General features: G+C 45.3%; 1 protein-coding gene and 1 long non-coding RNA gene across 6 annotated transcripts in view; one reads left to right on the top strand and one right to left on the bottom strand.

The window, feature by feature from the left end:
* Positions 1-18,834, top strand: part of LOC308573324 — an 85,669-nt gene that overhangs the window by 12,494 nt on the left and 54,341 nt on the right. The gene's annotated exons all lie outside the window — the stretch shown is intronic.
* Positions 3,251-18,834, bottom strand: part of CLCF1 (cardiotrophin like cytokine factor 1) — a 51,144-nt gene continuing 35,560 nt past the window's right edge. For 2 of the 4 annotated variants that reach the window (XM_081170054.1, XM_081170053.1), the window contains exons 2-3: positions 10,244-10,413; positions 3,251-5,323 (exon numbers count right to left, since the gene is read on the bottom strand). In XM_081170054.1, coding sequence (XP_081026180.1) covers positions 4,841-5,323; positions 10,244-10,413 — 653 coding nt within the window. In that variant the 3' untranslated portion in view covers positions 3,251-4,840. Of the gene's footprint in view, positions 5,324-10,243; positions 10,439-18,834 lie in introns of all 4 variants that reach the window. The other 2 variants (XR_014002005.1, XM_081170052.1) reach the window with 2 other exon arrangements.

Raw genomic sequence — 18,834 nt, forward strand, 5'->3', positions numbered from 1 at the left:
GGGGAAGAACAGTTTACCCAAAAGCAGCTGCTGGATGTTAGAAGTGCCCTCTGCACAGTTACCTTAGGAACCCCCCCCCCCATGTTTCAGAGAAAGGAAATGGGTATATATATATATATATATATATATATATATATATATGCCATATATATGTGACATAACCTTGAGACCCACTGCTACTCTTTCTCTTGAAATGGGCTGAGAGCATAAGCTGCTTTCACCTTTGGTCCCTGTGTAGAGTTAGGTAGCCAGGCTGCATTCAAAAGAAGTTATGGTGAATCAGGCAAAGGGAGCCATCATCTCCTGCCTGTTCCTCTTTGCCGTCATCCCAGTTCCTTCTGCAATGCATATTCCCCTCCATCACAATCTGACAGCATCTGACCAGGAAGCCATGGCGTGCTGTTGTTGGTTTTTGCTCTTCCTGTCTCTTGTGGAGGCCCCAGGTTCAGAATTAATTGTGTGCTGCGAAGAGCCTTGGATTATCTTTGGTGTCTTTCACTTATCTCTTTTTGAACATTCAATCTGATTTGTTTTCTGGGAGGTCTGGTGATAGCTGCAGACACACCACACATTTAGAGCAAAAAGCTTTCCCCTAAGAATCCTGGGAACTGTCATATACCCAGCACAGAGCTATAATTCCCAGCACCTTTAGCAATCTACAATTCCCAGGATTCTTGGGCGGGGGTGTCATGTCTCATCTTCATGTGCCTCTCCATGAGAGGTCCAGAGTGGCAACACCTTTTCTGCACTGGTTCGCTGTTTGTGGAATGCTCTCCCCAGGGAGTTTCAGCTGGCTCCTTAATTATATTATTTATTTATTTATTTATTCATTTATTTATTTAATCAGTTTACCACCCTTCATCACAAGATCTCAGGGCAGTTCAAAGCATAAAATACAAGATAAAAAAATAAGTAAATAATTTAAACAAAAATAAAATTATTTTGTTCCCACAGATACTACTTTTAAAAGGCTGTGGAATATTAAACAATCAAAGGCCTGGTTGAAGAGGAATGTTTTCACCTGGCGCCTAAAATATATATAATGAAGGTGCCAGGCGAAGCTCTCTGAGGAAAGCATTCCATAAATGGGGAGCCACTACAGAAAAGGCCCCTTCTCGTGTTGCTACCCTCACGTTGGAGGAGGCACACAAAGAAGGGCCTCAGATGATGAATGCAAAGTCTGAGACAGTTTATACACCTTTAGGAGCCAGGTGAAAATGTTCCTCTTCAACCAGGCCTTTGGCTAATTGACATCTGATGCCCTTATACAGTGGTGCCTCGCAAGACAAAAAGAATCCGTTCTGTGAGTCTCTTCGTCTAGCAGTTTTTTCGTCTTGCGAAGCAAGCCCATTGACGGATTAGCGGATTAGCGCTATTAGCGGCTTAGCGGCTTAGAAAAAGGGGGGGAAAGGAAAAAAACCCCGCAGGAACTCACAAGACATTTTCGTCTTGCGAAGCAAGCCCATAGGAAATTCGTTTTGCGAAGCACCTCCAAAACGGAACTCTTTCGTCTAGCGAGTTTTCCGTCTTGCGAGGCATTCGCTTGCGGGGCACCACTGTAAATGTGTTGTGGAAGGGGGAGATTATTTGTTTTTTGTTCCTATTTTCATGATGTATGTTGTGTGTTTTTTTATATTGTAATTTTATGTTGTGAACCATCCTAAGATCTACAGACTAAGGGCAGTATACAAATTTAATGAATTAACAATGTGCTTTAAATGCATAGCATGTACACAGGCAAAGTTATGTCAAAGCAACTGTTCTCCAATACTTTCCAGTGCATTTTCCTGTAGTTTTCCTTATCACAAAAAGTCTGACCGTTTGAGGAAGCCAGCTTGCTGCCATGACTTCTCAATAAACCGTAATTGCACCGCCTGAATTTGCTGGCACGTGATTGAATCCCACCCAAAAACAGAGGTGGACATTAGGGCTCGCTCTTGCCTCGTTTGCTCAGCTGGAAATGGCCAAGATTGATTCTACAAGGATAGATGGCCAACAACTCTTATGCACAGAGACAGGATATCCTGGTTGTACTGCAATGGATGGAAAGCTACTACTGTGGTTCAAATTAGGAGGTGAACTTTCCCCCATCGCTGTGGTTCTGGAGTCAGCAACGTGATGCCCATGGGACCCGAGAGGGCTGTTGTGGCACTTGCTAGGCCACCTGCTCTGCTCCCCACCCCCCGAGATTAACACATATCCAAAACAGAATTAAAAATGTGTCCCTGTGTTGCTGCTCTAGCTGCTTGTGGCTCCTTGCTAGGTTTTTGTCGCACCTGCCCACTTCTGTTCTGCTTAGAGGGCAGGTGGCCTTTGGATTGGTTGGAGGAAGAAAGATAAGGGCCTGTGATGGTGGTGGTGAAGTGTGTCTGTGTGTCCATGTCCTGAGGAAGGAAAGGTAGCAAGGGGAGGGCAGACAGAAAAGAGGTGGGGATGTTGGGGGTGAAAAAAGAAGCCATGGGAAGGCAATAAAGGGGTAAGCCGAAGCGATGGATGAAGGGTGGGTGGAGCCTCAGGGGAGTAAAAAAAGGGAGCAGATGGGGCCTGGGATGTAGGCAAAAGGAGGAATGTGTGTGTTGGGATGAATTTGGTGAATGCTTATAAATGGGTGGATGGTGTGCAGACTATGTGTACAGGGGGAAGGGATCTACAAAAAGAGAGTTTTGTCATTAGTCACTATCCCATGGCAGCCATTTTGGGGTGTGGAGCCCACAGGTGTTTTTTTTAAAAAAACACCACAATGTACCCACAAATCCAGGCCACAGCTTCCACTGTCTTTGTGTTGGAGCTCGTATTCTCCTTTGCATTTATTTTAGGACATAAAATGGGAGGGGAAGGAGATGGATAGGTTCTGGGGCCAATGCAATAATCCTGTAAGTTGAGCTTCTCCCATCTGCATCATCGCTTTTGGGGGCAAAGTGAGTAACCCCGGATTTATTTGGCTTAAAGGAGATGGCACACTGTGTGTTTCATGACCCCGGCCTTCTTGTGGCAGGGGTGGGAAACCTGTGGCTCTCTGGAGGTTGTTGGACTCCAGCTCCCATTAGTCCCCAGCTCACAAGTCCAATGAATGATGGGAATTGTAGTCCTACAACTGGGGGCACTGGGTACAAAACCCACACCTTATTGGCAGGTCAGCTGAATGCAGGTACTTGAATGCACACACAAAGTTTGTTTACTGTGTATAAAAGAAGATCTGCCCAGAGCATGTTCTGCAGAGAAACAAATAAGGCCAGCATAGCTCCTGGAGAAAGCCTTTTATTTGTTAATACAAGAATAGAAATTCTGCAATAAATACAATCTAATAAATAACATCTGAAAATAAATAAATATTAATACAGACAAACTGAGAATAACACAACCTGACAGTGGGGAGGGGGGGCAGAAGGAGAGGAGAGGAGAGGGGAGGGGAGGGGAGAGAGAGAGACCTATGGACTGGGCCACCTATGGGAAACTCCTCCCCTTGTCCTTTGCTGGTGACAGTAAACCGCACAGCCTCACTAGGCCCACCTGCCACAGTGGGGAGGGAGAGGTACAGGCAGGCGGAGACCACTGCTGGGGCTGGCTAGGAAGATGTCCCTGTCGTGGGCAACTCTGCTGCAGCTTTTGGCTTTGATGAATGATAAGGGAGCCTCTTGAGTTGACCACTGCAAAAGAGAGAGGAAAAGGCTGAAAGCTCGCCAGTGACTGCATTAAACCGTATCCCTTATGCTTCATGCCTCATTGCAACGCCTATTCAGAGTCCCATTTTGCCCTTGCGGGGGTGAGGTTGCCTCTAGAGCAGGGGTAGGGAACTGCCAGCCTGCAATCTTCCCACCCCACCTGCTGCCTAGCTGATCAGGAATCAAGGGAGCAGGCCTGGGACACTGCTCTCTTCCTTGCTGCTCACCTGTTCCTCAGTCAGGAGGAGACTGCAGGGAGGGGAGGTTGTGCGTGTTTGCAACGCAATGTGCATGCATGTGTCTGAGAAAGGGGGCATGTGTAGGGCAGCCCCCTTTGCAGCCCGCCACTCATCTGCCACCCAATCTCCTGAGCAGCTGGTGGATAGAGATGAGACTGCAGAGAGGGAAGTTCTCTGCATGTCTGTGCACATGTGTGTGTTGGGGGGTGAAAGAGAGCATAAGGTATCTCCACCTGCTGCAAGCTCTGGCTCTGTCTGATTTGCATTTGGAGCCTGGAAGAATTAACCAGGTGGGGAGGTGACCCCCAGCTTCAGGAAGGTTCCCCACCCCTGCTGCAGAGTTCATGGCCCGAAAGGAAGGCCAGAGCTGGGCATCATCTTGAGCCAGTGGGTTTGATCAGAGGCAGGTTTGTGGGAAGTAAACCCCCTTTGTAAGCACCTAATTGGCACAATCCTCTATGAGAAAGAGAGAGAGAGAGAGAGAGAGCACAAGCAGGAACCCAGGCTCTGGGGGAGCTCCATTTAAGGAGAGCAGAGTGCCAGAGGTGGAGGCTGCCAGATGTTCGCTGCCCTGCAGCCAGGGCTTTATTGCTCATCACTGGGGTGGGAGGGAGCAGGGCTTTCCTCTGATCCTGGAAAATTAATGGCCCCCTCTGGGAAGAACAAGAGAAAGGCAGGCCACTAAGAAGGCGGAGGAAGGAAGGGAAGGAAGAAACAGATAGGTGTGGGTTTGCTCACCTAGAGGCACGGCTTCATAATAGAGAGCAGTGCAGCACCATGAAGGTGTGGCAGCAGGAGTCAGGTTGGAGGTGGGTTGGAGGTGGAGAGGGGCAGGCAGGCTGTGGATGGCGGGGGGGCTCTGGAAAGCCCTTGGCCTTGAGGGGCAGGTATGACGTCAGTGGACAAGGCGAAGGCAGAGAGGCTGGTGAAGGGCGGGGCTCAGAAGCCCCTGCTCTCGAGGTGCAGCATAACAGCAGAAGGGGGCACCCTCTTGCGCAGCCTGTTGAAGTCCTTGGCCGAGCGCCACAGCCAGGTCTGCAGCTCCTTGAGCAGCCAAAAGTCGTCCATCTTGCGCAGGAACTGGCTGCGGAGCGGAGGCGTACCATCCGTCGGCGTGGGCGGAAGCTGGTAGCCCAGGGAAGCCATGATGCCGGCGATGGAGCCCAGCAGCCCTTGCAGGCTGGCGCGGAAGTGTGCGAGGCTGTGGCGCAGGGTGGGCATGGCGACTGGGGATTTCCCATCCATGGTGCTCAGGTAGCACAGCAGGTGGCTGTAGGCCTGATAGTTGGCTGCCAGCCGGGCATTGTCATTCAGGCTGTGCCATTCCTGAAAGTCCACGGTGGCGCTGGGCACAGCCTCTGCCCCGATTAGCCGGGGAGGATCAAAGTCCGGCTCATTGAAAGGTGGCCCCAGGTAGCTGAGCTGAGGGTGGAAAGACAATCGGGTGGTTAGACATGCTTATTATATGGGAGTAGCGCAGTTGCACATACCATTCCACTCATCCTTTCCACAAGCTCTTCCTCCTGCTCCCACTCAGTGAGGCGGTGAGGTATGGCAGTATGAGAGCAAGCAATTTTAATTCCTTAGCGATATGCACAACAACATCAGGCATGAGCGCACACTGACTTCCTTTATTAGCCTGAACAGCTGCATTGTGTATGTGTGCCTGGTGCATGCAAATATTATGGGATCCACTGACATGCTGATTATCTCCTTTCTACCAGTGACATATTGCGACTGCAGCACGGTCAGATAGGCACTTAGTGAGAGATCCCTGCTTTGCCCTGAATATTATGGTACATACACGCACACACACACACACATTTATTCACACCCGCTTGCCCTGCTAAGCTGCGTTCCTGGGATTCCCCGCCCCACCCCCCTCTGCCAGCATTGGTGCCCTGAGGGGCAGCAGGATTGCCCAGGCAGCGGGGTGAGCGGGTGGGGTGAAGCACAGAGCGGAAGGGAGGTGTGTCAAAGCCGGCGGCTGTGTGAACAATCTGACAAGCTCAGGAGACAAATTAATTTCCTCTGTGTCGCCCGGGGGCAAGTAGGGACGGGTTCTCCCCAAACAACACGCCAGCAGAAACCAACTCACAGGGCAGGCTGGGACGTGGCCAACGCCATGAGACCAGCGGAGGGGGGGGCAGGGGGAGGAAAGCTGAAGCGTGACTACTCTAATACTTAAAGGGCCTGGACTTTAAGATCAAAGAAAGGAAGTGGGTTTTTTCTTTTCTTTTAGACAGCCGGTGTGGTGTAGTGATGAGAGCATTGGGCTGGGACCTGGGAGACCAAGGTTCAAATCCTGACTCAGCCAGGAAGCTCCTTGGGTGACCTTGGGGCCAGTCACTCACTCTCAGCTGAACCTACCACACAGGGTTGTTGGGAGGATGAAACAGGGAAGTGGTGAACTATGCATGCCGCCTTGTGCTCCTGGGAGGAAAGGCAGAATTTAAATGCAATAAGTAAATAATAGTAAGCAAAGAAGATGGCGTGAGGCAGCCAGATGGGAAGCTAACTGGGAGACGCGCTACTGAAGAATCTAAAGAGGGTTTGTGTGGGCCTTCAGCACACAGGCTTGCCTTCCCCATTTTGCCTTTTCTTGTGGGGCTTAATACAGAGAGTGGCCCTCAGGCAAGGCAAGGACCTTGGGCCAGCATGTGCACCGCCGGTAGCCATGCTGTTGTCCTTAAGTGCTCAAAAGGAATGAATTCTATCCTCACACCCACCCCACCCCACCAGTGAATCTCAAAAAGATTTCAAAATGATATTTTGGGTTCTTTTAATTTGGGTGCTTTTTTGTTTGTTTTGCTTCTGAGCCTCCATTCATTTGTTTATTACGTTCATATCCTGCTTTTCAGACAATGATGGTCTCTGAAAGCAGCTCACATCAATAATAGAGAGAGAGAGAGAGAGGAGAGAGAGAAGTCCCGCCAATAGTAAAAACACAAATTGTAAAAGACAAGACTTCAAAATGCAGGCTGCAGTCAAGCTTTTCTTACAAACAAGTTGTTTCCATGGGCAAAGGAAGGAAGGGTCTCTTCCCTGTGCATCAGTACAGAACTGCTAAAAGTGAGCCACAAGGTAAGCTTTGCTGAAGGTGCTGGGTGGGAGCAAGGAGCAGGGAATACAATGCAACTGAAATCTGGGCAGCAACAGCAGCAGTGCTCAAAAGGATTCTGCCCGAATGCTCTCTTCTGGACCCTAGAGTTTTGCTCTGTATTAAATTTTAAGATGGGTACATACCAAAATTATGTTTCAAGGTTATTAAAAAATTATGCCAGGAAACACTAAGGCCAGGGTCCTGTAGAAATTATGGGGTGGCGGATTGTTTGCTTTTTACCATTCCTTCTGTTTCATCTACTCTTGAGAAGGATCAAAAAGTGACTATGGGAATCTCTTAGTTTTCTAAGATTTTATCAGGCGTTGCTGATACACACACACACACACACACACACACACACACACACACACATATATATATATATATATATATATATATATATATATATATATATATTCGAACTTATCTTTGAAGCCGTATGGGCTAGAAACTTGGGGGGTTTTTTTTGTTGTTTTAAAAGAATAGAAAGCAGAGAATTCCCAGGAATTGCACTCAGCCACAAATCATATATTTGCACAGAGCTGCTGAAATTCACACCACCCTTGCTGTAGGTCTGGCCTAGACAGTGGTTGTCTATGGTCCCAGCTAGAGATGCCACTGGACTTAGTGCTGGGAGCATAGAAAGGAAAGGCAGGCACTTCCCCCCCTTGCATGTGCTCATGCCCACCACAGTAGATGATGGCCAAATCCTGCAATCCTCCCTATTGACCCAGCAAACAAACAGGCAAGGACCACTGCAGGTTGAAAACCCCTTGGGCCTTCCTACTTTGGAGATTTGATGCACTTGAACGGCACATCCAATCCCCCAAATAAGACCCATGCAGCTGTGACCCCAGAGTTCCTCAGCTGTCAAGATGTTTTATTTCACCCCCCCCCCAGCTGTTTGAATAGCCTCCTCTGTCCACAGCTTACATCGCCACATATGGGAGCAGCTTTGCTTCAGTAGAAATCCTTTGGCAGAAATTTCACAACATCCCTCAAGAAGCAGCCAACAAGACAGCACAATTGACTGGTTTCCTTTTTCTATACTGATACAGAAGCCCTGGGGCTATGCGGCAGTGCGCGTGCGGGCACATGGGTGTGCATTTCCTGTCCTGCTGAGTCAGATTGCCAATCATTTTGCACCAGTGAATGCCAACCTACTTACGGGAACACTGAAGGTAAGGAGGCAACCATCAGGACGTACAGAGAATATGGGAATCATAATGAAATGCAATGGTTGCATATGCTATTATATTAGGTCTACACAGTGCTAAATTTTAAGCTAGAGCTCTGATAGTGGAGAAGGCCTGATTTCTGCTGGAAACAGCATAACCTCCAATGGTAGCCAATGCAGTCCTCCCTAGCCTTAATCTCCTTAAGCCACGAGAAGATTCCTTTTATTACTGCCCCAGTTCCTCTCCTGGCATCTCTACGGAATAGCCTCTCCCTGTTAACTTCTGGCTCCCTCCAAAGATAGGCAACTTCTTAACAGTAACTTCTTATTTCAACAAAAGGGCTCAACAATTCCAACCCCTGTCTTGCTCCAAAAAATGTTTGCAAGGAGATTTGTGTTCTTTACACATACTGGATCTTTGAGCACATGAGCCCGGAGAAAAGAAAAGTATGGGCCTTTCAAGCCTGCATGAAGGGACACATTTTTGTCAGCCAAATGGAAATGGGATGGGCTCCTAAAAACCATAACCTCAAGAGGTGGGACTGCTCTATCCAAAGGAACCACAAATGTTCCAAAGCATCACAAATGTGCAGTGATATCTCATGAAGAGTTAGATTATTGGAATTCACCCTTACTGTCCTCATAGGAAGGTGAAGACAGATGAAACATTGACCTGGTCCAAACCATGACTTAGCACATACGTGTGAGCATGCAGGCTTCTGGAGAGGAGACTGTGGCTCCTTTGCTCTTCCTCTGGTCCTGCTGCCGCCAGCTAAGCCATAGTTTGGCTTAGCAAGTTGTCCAAAGCCAGGCTTATGGTTTATCTTCCTCCAGATGAACCATGAGCTATTGTGCATTTAGGCCCCCACCTAGTGGCCTGGGCGTAGCAAGGATTTTTTTGGGAGGGGGGGGAGTTGTTGAGCTTTTTCGGGGAGATCACAGGTAAAAAAACAAAAACACCCCAAAAAGAGGGCATTATGGTGGGCAGGCTCTGCTTGATGGGCGGAACTTTAGTTAATTACCAATAAGTATTTTTAATGTTTTTCAATACAGTGGTTCATTATGGGAATTATGTGTTATCACTGGGGGCCCTTGTTAGAGAATGTTGTTCCAGTTGATGGTGTGGCACACAGGAAGGCAACAAATAAGATGGACATAGGTTGGTGCATAAAGGGTCCATTTCTTATGTTTCCTATGGGGATCCAAGCTTCTCAATTTTGTGTTTAAAAAAGGAAGCTTCTTGAACCCAGATATGCTGGAAAATATGAACCTCTACACTTTCCCATACCCGAACCAAATCAATACCTTGGTTTCACTCTTGTGACTGCTCTTGATGAATGCTCAGTGCCAGAGAACACAGCCAAGGGGTAGGGCTTGGAATGCCAGGTAGGCCAGGGAGCAGGGATGCCATGCAGATAGATGAGGGTCTGCCCCCAGTCTCTGCTCTCCACTCAGCCGGGCGTTTCCCTGGCGAGTTCTGACAGACAAGGCCTCACCTCACCCCAGCAAGAGATGCACAACAGATTGTAAACAGGGAGACTCCACCGGTGCCTGAAGGCAGGGAGGGGGAAGCATGTCAGATATTCTGCCAAGTGAGGGCCATGGCTGGGGAAAGAGCCGTATTTTAGCTATTCACCATGCAGAAGGAAATTTCGGGGTGGGGGTGGCGTGTTTTGCAGATGGTGTTGTTAAGAGGGTGTTGCAGGCAGTTTAAAGTCTTAGAATGTCTGCCTGTATGAATCCCTTCCCCACATACTGAGCGGAGGCAGATGCTGTCGCCTGTTGATACACTCCTCTTTGCACTGAGCTTTTGGGATTAAAGTTATGCATGTGCCTGCAATCCACTGGATTCTCAACTCGGTAGAGAGAGAAACGCAGCCTGACTTCACCTAGCGACAGAGACATCAGAGATGAAAGAGACAGTGAAGCACAGTTTACAGAGAGGGAATAGAGTCTGGGCAGGAAGAGGAAGAAGAAAGGGCACGCAAGGGAAGGGAGAGCTGTTTCCTACTAGGTTGCTCAACTCAGTAGTCCCCAACCCTCTCCAAGCTTCTACACTCACATAAGTAGCCGCAAGCGAGTGCAGCTGGTGTTCCAGGTAGCGAGTAAGGTCGTACGTCTGCTGGATGGACTGTCTGGTGGTAGTCACTTGGTCCGTGCTGTTCAGTGCAGGCACCACAGGCAGGTTCCAGAGCGTGGCACACAGGAAGGCAAGGATCCCCCACGAATCTCCTGCAGGGAGCACACTTGTAAGGAGCTGTGGGCGAAGGGAGCACTGTGACAGGGGGAGCAAAGCCTGCATCGCCCATTCCCACCTCACACCACCATTCCCAGGAGAAGACACAGGGACAAAGTGCTCAACGCAGCCTGCTTCTATAGCCCAGTTCATATAAAAATATATACCCCAACATTTATTGCATAGTCCAAAGACGGCAGTTCAGACCTCCAAAGAACTTGGCTGAGAGTTGTCCAGGGTTTTGATGCTGGCCCCACCTTGGATAACAACAGGGACAAAAAGAAGGAGCTAACTACAAAAAGGACTTTGCCATTATCCCCACCACCACACCCTCTGCCCAGGGCAAGAGCAGCCTTGTTCTCTTCATGTAAACAAGATGGTTCCAACTGCCCTCTAACCACTACCAACTCATCAGAAAGTTTTGTTGTTTTCCAATGCACAGTCTGACCACATTCATCATGCCAGTAGAAATAAGACAAACTTTCATCATGACCATGGCAGGGCAGAAAGGGTTAACTTCTCTCCCTCCCCACCACCCAAATGGCTTCTATTAGCATTTACATTACAGAAAGTGTGCATGTTAACTCCATTCACACAACTGATGCTATATCTAGGTTGGGCCCCAAGGAACGATGGGAACTGGAGACAAGAGTCATCAACCTGGTGCAAGGCATAAAGGCCACACATAATACAGTCGTACCTTGGTTTTCAAACAGCTTCGTTCTCGAATGTTTTGGTTCCCAAACACTGCAAACCTGGAAGTGACTGTTCCGGTTTGCGAACTGCTTTTGGAAGCTGAATGTCTGACGGGGCTTCCACTGCTTCCGATTGGCTGCAGGAGCTTCTTGCAGCCAATCAGAAGTTGCACTTTGGTTTCCGAACGTTTTGGAAGTTGAATGGACTTCCAGAACGGATTCTGTTCAACTTCCAAGGTACGACTGTACCTGTTTTTCCACAGGCGCCTCCCCACCAGCATTCACTGCTGTAGATGCATAATGCAGGACCCTGGATGGCAATGGGTCGTTCTAAGGATCTTTACTAACCACACCGTGAAAATTTAGATTTGGGGCAAGAGACTGTTTTTGTGGCAGGACATGGCTAATGCTTTAGGTCAGGGATGGATAGCCTGTTGCCTTCCAGGTGTCATTAGCCTACAACTCCCATTAGCCCCATCCAGCATGGCCAACAGCGATGATGGGAATTGTGGTCCAACAACATCTGGAGGGCATCAGGAGCAATATCCATGCTATAAGCAAGTGGAGCAGGTTGGTGGGAGAATTTAGGTTGGCGATCAAGTTCATTGTTACACATGTAATATCTAACTGCACCTGCTTAGTAAAAACAGTATCTGTTTTCACATTATGTGTACAGGTTAGGACTGCAGTGAGTACATAAACAGAGTATCAACCCAAGCTGGAGTTTTTCTCCCTAACTTTTAAATATTTTTAGGCCAAAACAATGTTGTTTGAATTTTGTAATTCTGAATATCATAGCATTTTGAGAGTGAGATGCTGGGTTGCAATAGATGAGGAGAAATATATGGCGGTGTGGACATGTATGTGGCTTAATATGCTCAGAAACTGAAGACGTGGAGAAAAAAACATGGATTTCCACATTTCTTTTGTGGGAACTAAGTATGGCTTCTTTGTTTGACTTCCCCAGTCTGTCAGATGCTGAAGCTTCTGTGTGTGTCTTCTGATTCCAGCAGGCCAAGGCTGGGAACGTGGTTGTGCCTGCATAGCCACCACGGAAGCCTACCCCATAACTCATGCCAAGGCCTCCCACTTGTGATGATTCACCCATGAAACACGCAGCCCGGCCCTGGCCACTTGCGCTTCATTAAAGACTATCCCGCGGCATTTTCCTGCTTGCACCACGCCCAGCCCCAGCCCAGACGATTCCATCCTGCTTCAGTGCTTCCGCTGTTCTTCCCACTGGGGATGAGGCCCGCCCATTCCTTCTCCTACGCACTTTGCACAATTCAACCCTTTTCTTCCCTACAGATTCCTTTACGGTCAACAACAAGAGCCTAAAGGGCAGGTGATCCCAACCAGCAGGGGGCTCTAGTGAATGCGTCTTCATGGGGAAGCTATTAAACAACCTATGGCCTTTTAAACATGCTTTAAAATAATAATAATAATGTGATGTATTTGTGTTTTTATGTTGTAAACATATGTGAACTTTGGATGAAGATCAGTAGATAAATTTATTATATAATACAGTTGTAGCTCGGAAGTCGAATTGAATCCATTCCCGGAAGTCTGTTTGACTTCCAAAACATTCAGAAACCAAGGCACAGCTTCCGATTGGCTGCAGGAAGCTTCTGTAGCCAATCGGAAGCCGCGCTGGACATTCCGATTCCAAAGAATGTTCGCAAACTGGAACACTCACCTCCGGGTTTGCGGCATTCGGGAGCCAAAACGTCCAAGTTTCAGGGCGTTTGGCTTCCAAGGTACGACTGTACAATATATAATACAGTATTTTCAAAATGGTTGTCCTTCCCACTTGCTCCACTAGGCAGGAACATGCAAATAGAGCTGTTGTTAATTTCTAAATCACAATAGTAGTTATAACTTTTAAAATCATAATAGTGGTTGTACTTCCTTAAAATGCATGATTCTATAGTTTGTGCTAGGGTGCTCTATACTGCATACAGTCTATAATTCATATTGTTCCTGTCAAGATAATATGAGATAAGGAAACAGTGTAGAGGACTCCACTGTTGTTTTCATCCAGGATCCAAAGAGTTCATAGAACCATAGAGTTTTAGAGTTGAAAGGGACCCCGAGAGTCATCTAATCCAACCCTTAGCAATGCCTAAATCTCAACTAAAGCATCATAGTTGTCCATCTAGCCCTGTTTAAACCGTGATCACAATCCTGTCTGGTCCTCTGCATACAAGGCAGAGCAATCCAAGCACTAGTTGGACTGCTGCAGATTAATGAGAGAGAGCCGTGAGACCTTCTCCCACTGACTCACACACAATCTACTGCAATCTCACGTAGGCAGTCCCTGAGGCTAGTACCCTCATGGTTAAGGATTTGTGTTTATTTCCAAGTTTAGTCTAAATATGTCTAGTTCTAGCCTTTAATTATCCTGATATATGTCTGCTGTCTGCAAAATTACACAACCATCAAATATCTTCTTCCTTCAGATATCATATCTAGCATACTTCCCCCAATATATATACGCAGATGGGAAAATAATGGGATGTGCTAAAAAAACAAACGACGGGACTATTGTCAGAGAACCACTTAGCTTTCTTAATAATTCTTTCTGAAAGCTTTGCATTGATAAGGAACAGACCAGACACTTACAAGCAGCTGCCTGAACTTCGATTGCAAAGAACAGGAAAAAAGGAGCGGCACCCCCATACAATTACTAAGTGTTCCTAAAAATCTGAAAAACACTAGTAATGGAAAAGGTGACCCATCGAGCCTAATGCCCAAACGAATGAAAGAAAACAACATCTCTTTAGAGCTGGGGTGGAAATAGATGGAATCTGCTAAGTATCTTGTCCTCTTGAAAGCTGCTTTGAATATTTTAATTCTGAAAAACATCCAATCTGCACTTGTAACAGTTTATATGTTACAAGTGCAAGTCAGATCCACCCCCCCCCAATGTTTTGATATATCAGAATGAAACTGTTAATAAATAAGTTTTTTTTTTTTAAAAAAAGAAAGTTATCCTTAGGTTGTTCTCTATGCAGATGACTAAATTACTTTTTAATATCCCATTGTATAACCTAAACAGAGAAGTGCATCTTAAATTCCCACGGTGAGACATCATAACATTTTGGATAGTTGCTCTGCAGTTTTCAGCAAAGCTCCTTCCAGAAATCCTCTCAATTTTTAACCAAACGAGAAATGCGTAATAGAAATGTTTTGAAATGGATAATAGCAGCATGGTATAGCATTCTAATACCGGTTATCTCCTAGCAAAGGGAAAACCATACTTCTTGCTTTATATCTCATTATGTACACAGCCAAGAATCGCATGTGCTCTATAAACCACAGCATCTCTGTTAAGGTTCATTGCTTGTATTACTACTAGCAGTACTGTATTTTTTTATATCCCACCTTTTCCCCAGATAGGGTCTCAAGGCGGCTTACAAAAATCAAAGCAAGTTGGAATAAAATGTAAAAGGCTAAAAACATAGAAAAGATGAAACTTAAAAAGTAATTAAACTTTAACTGAATTAACACAATATTTAAAAAACCTATTAAAATACAGATAATGAAAATGGTACAGCACTGTTAAAAGCCCTTTCCTTAAAAATCATAGTTTCTATGAAAAACAGTTAGTTTCCCCCAGGTTATTTCTCCCTGACATCTATGGGCACCTTCATATGGGGAGTGCTGGCCATGCTGGGCCAGAGCACTTAGTGCTTGCAAACCACAGGAGGACTATGCTAAGTAGTCCATAACAGACCAAAGATTAGCAGAATCAGAATGGGTGGCACGGACCAAGCGCAGCATAAAATCCCCAGAACAGGTGCTACTTCTTCCTTGAGATAGCTTCCCCCACTTCTGGTTTAGTGTTCTGCAGCATTAAATCAGCTGTGGTGAAAGCTGCCATCTGGACACAGCCTAAGAGTGTGACCTATAGTCTTCACTCCTCAACAAATGATTTTACAACAGGTCCTCCAGTTCTAATGACCCCATTCTAAGAATTGATCACTGCCACCACATATAACTGACTCCGACCTTGTTATTTATCACTACATGGATTTTCTATGTTTCTGACTATAGCATTTTCCAGGCCATTTGGCGGTCATATGGTCACAATTGCCCATTATGGGCTTTAAATCGGAGAATATTTAAGGATTATATGGGATCCCCATGGCACAGTTTATTGACAAGAATTACTAGCGTCGGTACAAAACTGCAGTGAACGTGAGATGCTCTGCGTGATCTAATGAGCGAAATGAATGTAGAACATTGTGAAATGGTATTTCTGCAATGGGAGGTCACATACTAAAGCATTTCACATACACATCAGATTCCGACTCTTGAATTCCTAAAAATGTAATGGAGAAGCTATTTTTCAGAAGAGAATTCATTAGCAAATTGACACTGCATCCCATTGTTTAAATAAAAATGCCAAAGGTACTTGTGCTTCATTTGCTGTTATAGCAGGAATCTAGTACAGGAATCAACAACTGGAGGCCTCAGGGTCAAATCCACCCCACCCCTCCGAATAACATCAGTGTACACACACACACACACACACACACACACACACACACACACTTTCCAAGCCAGAAACAAGAGAGGAGTGATGGGAGTGGCAGCTGTGTCAATGCTACATTTTGGTACATAGTCCACTTTTGGGGAATGGTGGTTGGGTTGCTCTGGTTGAATCACACTCCACTCCTTTCCCTTCTCATAACACTCACCTAGGTCAACTGGTAAAGCCCATGCTTTGCTTACAAAACATTCCAAGCTCAGTCCCTGGAATCCCTACTTAAGACAATCAGAGGGAGCAAGGCTGAGAAGGCTGCTGCCTGTCAGAATAGACAAGGCTGGGCCAGATGGAGCAATGGTCTAACTCAGGAAACGTATGTTCTTACCAGGGGATTTGTTATTTTTGCTTTGTTGTTCCAGCAGATACACCTTTATGTTTAAATTGTGAAATATAGTTCCCATCCCAGGTAACAGAATACATACGCTTTACATTTCTGCTGCTCTAATTCCTCCACTTGGCTTTTAACTTCACTGTACCTTCACCCAAGTTTTCATTCCACTTCATGTATCTGATGAAATATATTATCGCCTAAACTTAAAGCATGGATTTTAGATTGAGTTCATATTGGATTGGAGAGAAGGCAAATGCTCTACCTGACACAAGAAAAATACTGTATTCTATATTATAGAAGGCTTTTTCAAGCCTAAACGTGGCACCGGAGAGGGGTTATTTTTTGGTGTGAAGGTTGCAGCACGTGGGGAAGGGTTAAACCTCCCTCCCCAGCTGCAACCCTCCTCCCTCTGAAATTGTCCCCCACAATGCAATTAGACCAGTGTGTGTGTGTAGCCTTTTATTGGCTGCAACAAGAGGCTTTTCCCAAGCCTAATTGCAGCTGAGGATGGGCGAGGCAAGGCCTCTGAGGACCAGACAGGGAAGCCCCAGGGGCCACATCTGGCCTGCGGGTGAGCCTCTACCATCACCTCTTTGAGCTCAATGCACTCTAAATGGACAGCCAAGGCCTTATTAGCTGGGCAAGTGCTGTAGATGCCAAATGAGTTTGAGCTAGAATCTGATAGGAAAAGAACAGCTCAGAACTTTGGATGTATTTAAGTCATGTTCGACTAAAGTGCGGGGGAGGGAATACATTTACTCCATAAAAGCAGATCCAATATTTTACAGAGTACCTTAAGATCCACAAGGGAGGGACACAGGGAAGCAAACGGCCTGTGAAAAACAGGAGGTTGCTCCTCTGGTCATCAGCACCAAACATTCAACACTACAGCATGAAGCCAACACAATAGGGGTGTACTTTTTAAAAAAACAAATAGCAGTCAGCTCTGGAAGTGTCATCACAGCATTCAGCCCAAATGTACCTTTCCTCTCAAGGGACAGCAGAGTGCAGGAGTGGGCCATTCTGTAGGTTTGAATCAGCAGCTGGCTGTGCCAGGAGCTGATTGGCTGGCACCCACAAGGCAAAATTTGCTCCCTAAGCTGGGAGTAGCTTTGCACTTTTAAAAGCTTCTTTTTAAAAAACGAATGCCAACGATAAATGCATGAACATTCACGTTGTGCTTTAAAAATCTATTGAAAGGCAGACATGGTGCCTGAAGCATAGGGGGGTGGAGGACAGTAGTTAACAGCTGAGCCAGCATTTGATCCACCTGTGTGTGCAAGTCTTCCTTTTTAAACGTGAAGCTAGGAGGGAACCTGACATCCTGCGGCTGAGGGATGCACCATGAGCCCTCTTTTTGCATTACATCTCTCTTCATCCTAAGCACACGGCTTTCGTCTCCTAGCCTGATAAAAGCACATTGAGAGGGATCAAGGAATGGTGCCTTCTGCTCAAAGCGGCTGGGCAGCTTGCCCCAAACTTTGAGAGTCATCTGACAATTCATACAACACAACCAATCACCCTAGAATGTTCAGCTGGGAGCAGCTTAAAGAGCAGAGGTTTCTATGTCCTATAAGTGTTTGTAGTAAATGTAGAAATACAGTGCCATTTCTACATACACACAGCAAAAATGGTTTTTAAATGACTTGGGAGTGGGGAACAAAATTATAAATATATAGATACACAACCTAGAGCTGTAATTTTAAGTACTTGTCACTAATTCCTGCAGCTCTCTATAGTATTTCTACCATACTACACAAGCACATTGTTCTATTCTCCCATGTTTAGGCAAGCCTATAAAAAATGTAAAAGTTGCATGTGTTTTATTTCTTTTTATCTACCGTTTATTTTAATTATCTTTTGAATATTCTTAAATCCCTGTTTTTAACGTTTTATTATTATTTTCTATAAACCGCTTAAAGGTTTTCAAGCAGTATATAAATGTTGCTAAATAACATCACACCACACCACAATTCTTGGAATCTGCCTTTTTCTGCATTGTGATTGAAAATTTCCACATTATTAGCTGGTAGGGGATCTATAACATTGTTACAGCTATGTTCCTTTATATTGCAGTCATTCATAAAAAAGCAAAGGTAGTCATGTTAGTCTATAAGAAAAAAATGTACAGTAGTAGTAGTAGTTATAATAATAATATTAATTTTATATGCCACCTATCTGACTGGGTTACCCCAGGCACTGTGGGCAGCTTCCAATGAATTAAAACACAGTAAGAAATCAAACATTAAAAATATTGCACATAGCTGCCTCTTTTCACCAATATTACTTAACTTGCCCCATTATTTTTATCATGTCTTTTTATCAATATGCAATTGAAGGAATATTGATATTCCATTAAGATTTTAATGGAATTATAAGCAACTAAGCAGACACAACCCCTACCCTCTTCACATTTTAAAATCAGTTTCTTTCTTTCTTTCTTTTTAATTTTATTTATGATTTTCATTTATATACATTTCAGTCGTAATTTAACAATAATTCAGACATTTCAAATCTTGTCTTCTTTCCTCTTCTTTCTGCAGTTCGTTAAATTTTTTATCATCATTCCCTACATATTCTAAGTTATATTAAATTCTTTAAATCATCATTCTTTTATTCATCTATTTTCATATATCTGTATTTTAAAAACTGCAGGTTATTACAATAGTCCTGCCAGTGCTTTTATCTGTTTGCAATTTGTTTGTAAATATTCAATATACCATTTCCATTCCTTTATAAAAATTTTGTTATCCTGATTTCTTATTCTTCCAATAAGTTTTGCCATTTCTGCATAGTCCATAAGCTTTTGTAGCTTATGCTTTTGTATTCTTTCATCTGG

Source organism: Podarcis bocagei (assembly GCF_964188305.1).
Source record: "Podarcis bocagei genome assembly, chromosome: 1".
In the NCBI taxonomy this organism is placed as follows: Eukaryota; Metazoa; Chordata; class Lepidosauria; order Squamata; family Lacertidae; genus Podarcis; species Podarcis bocagei.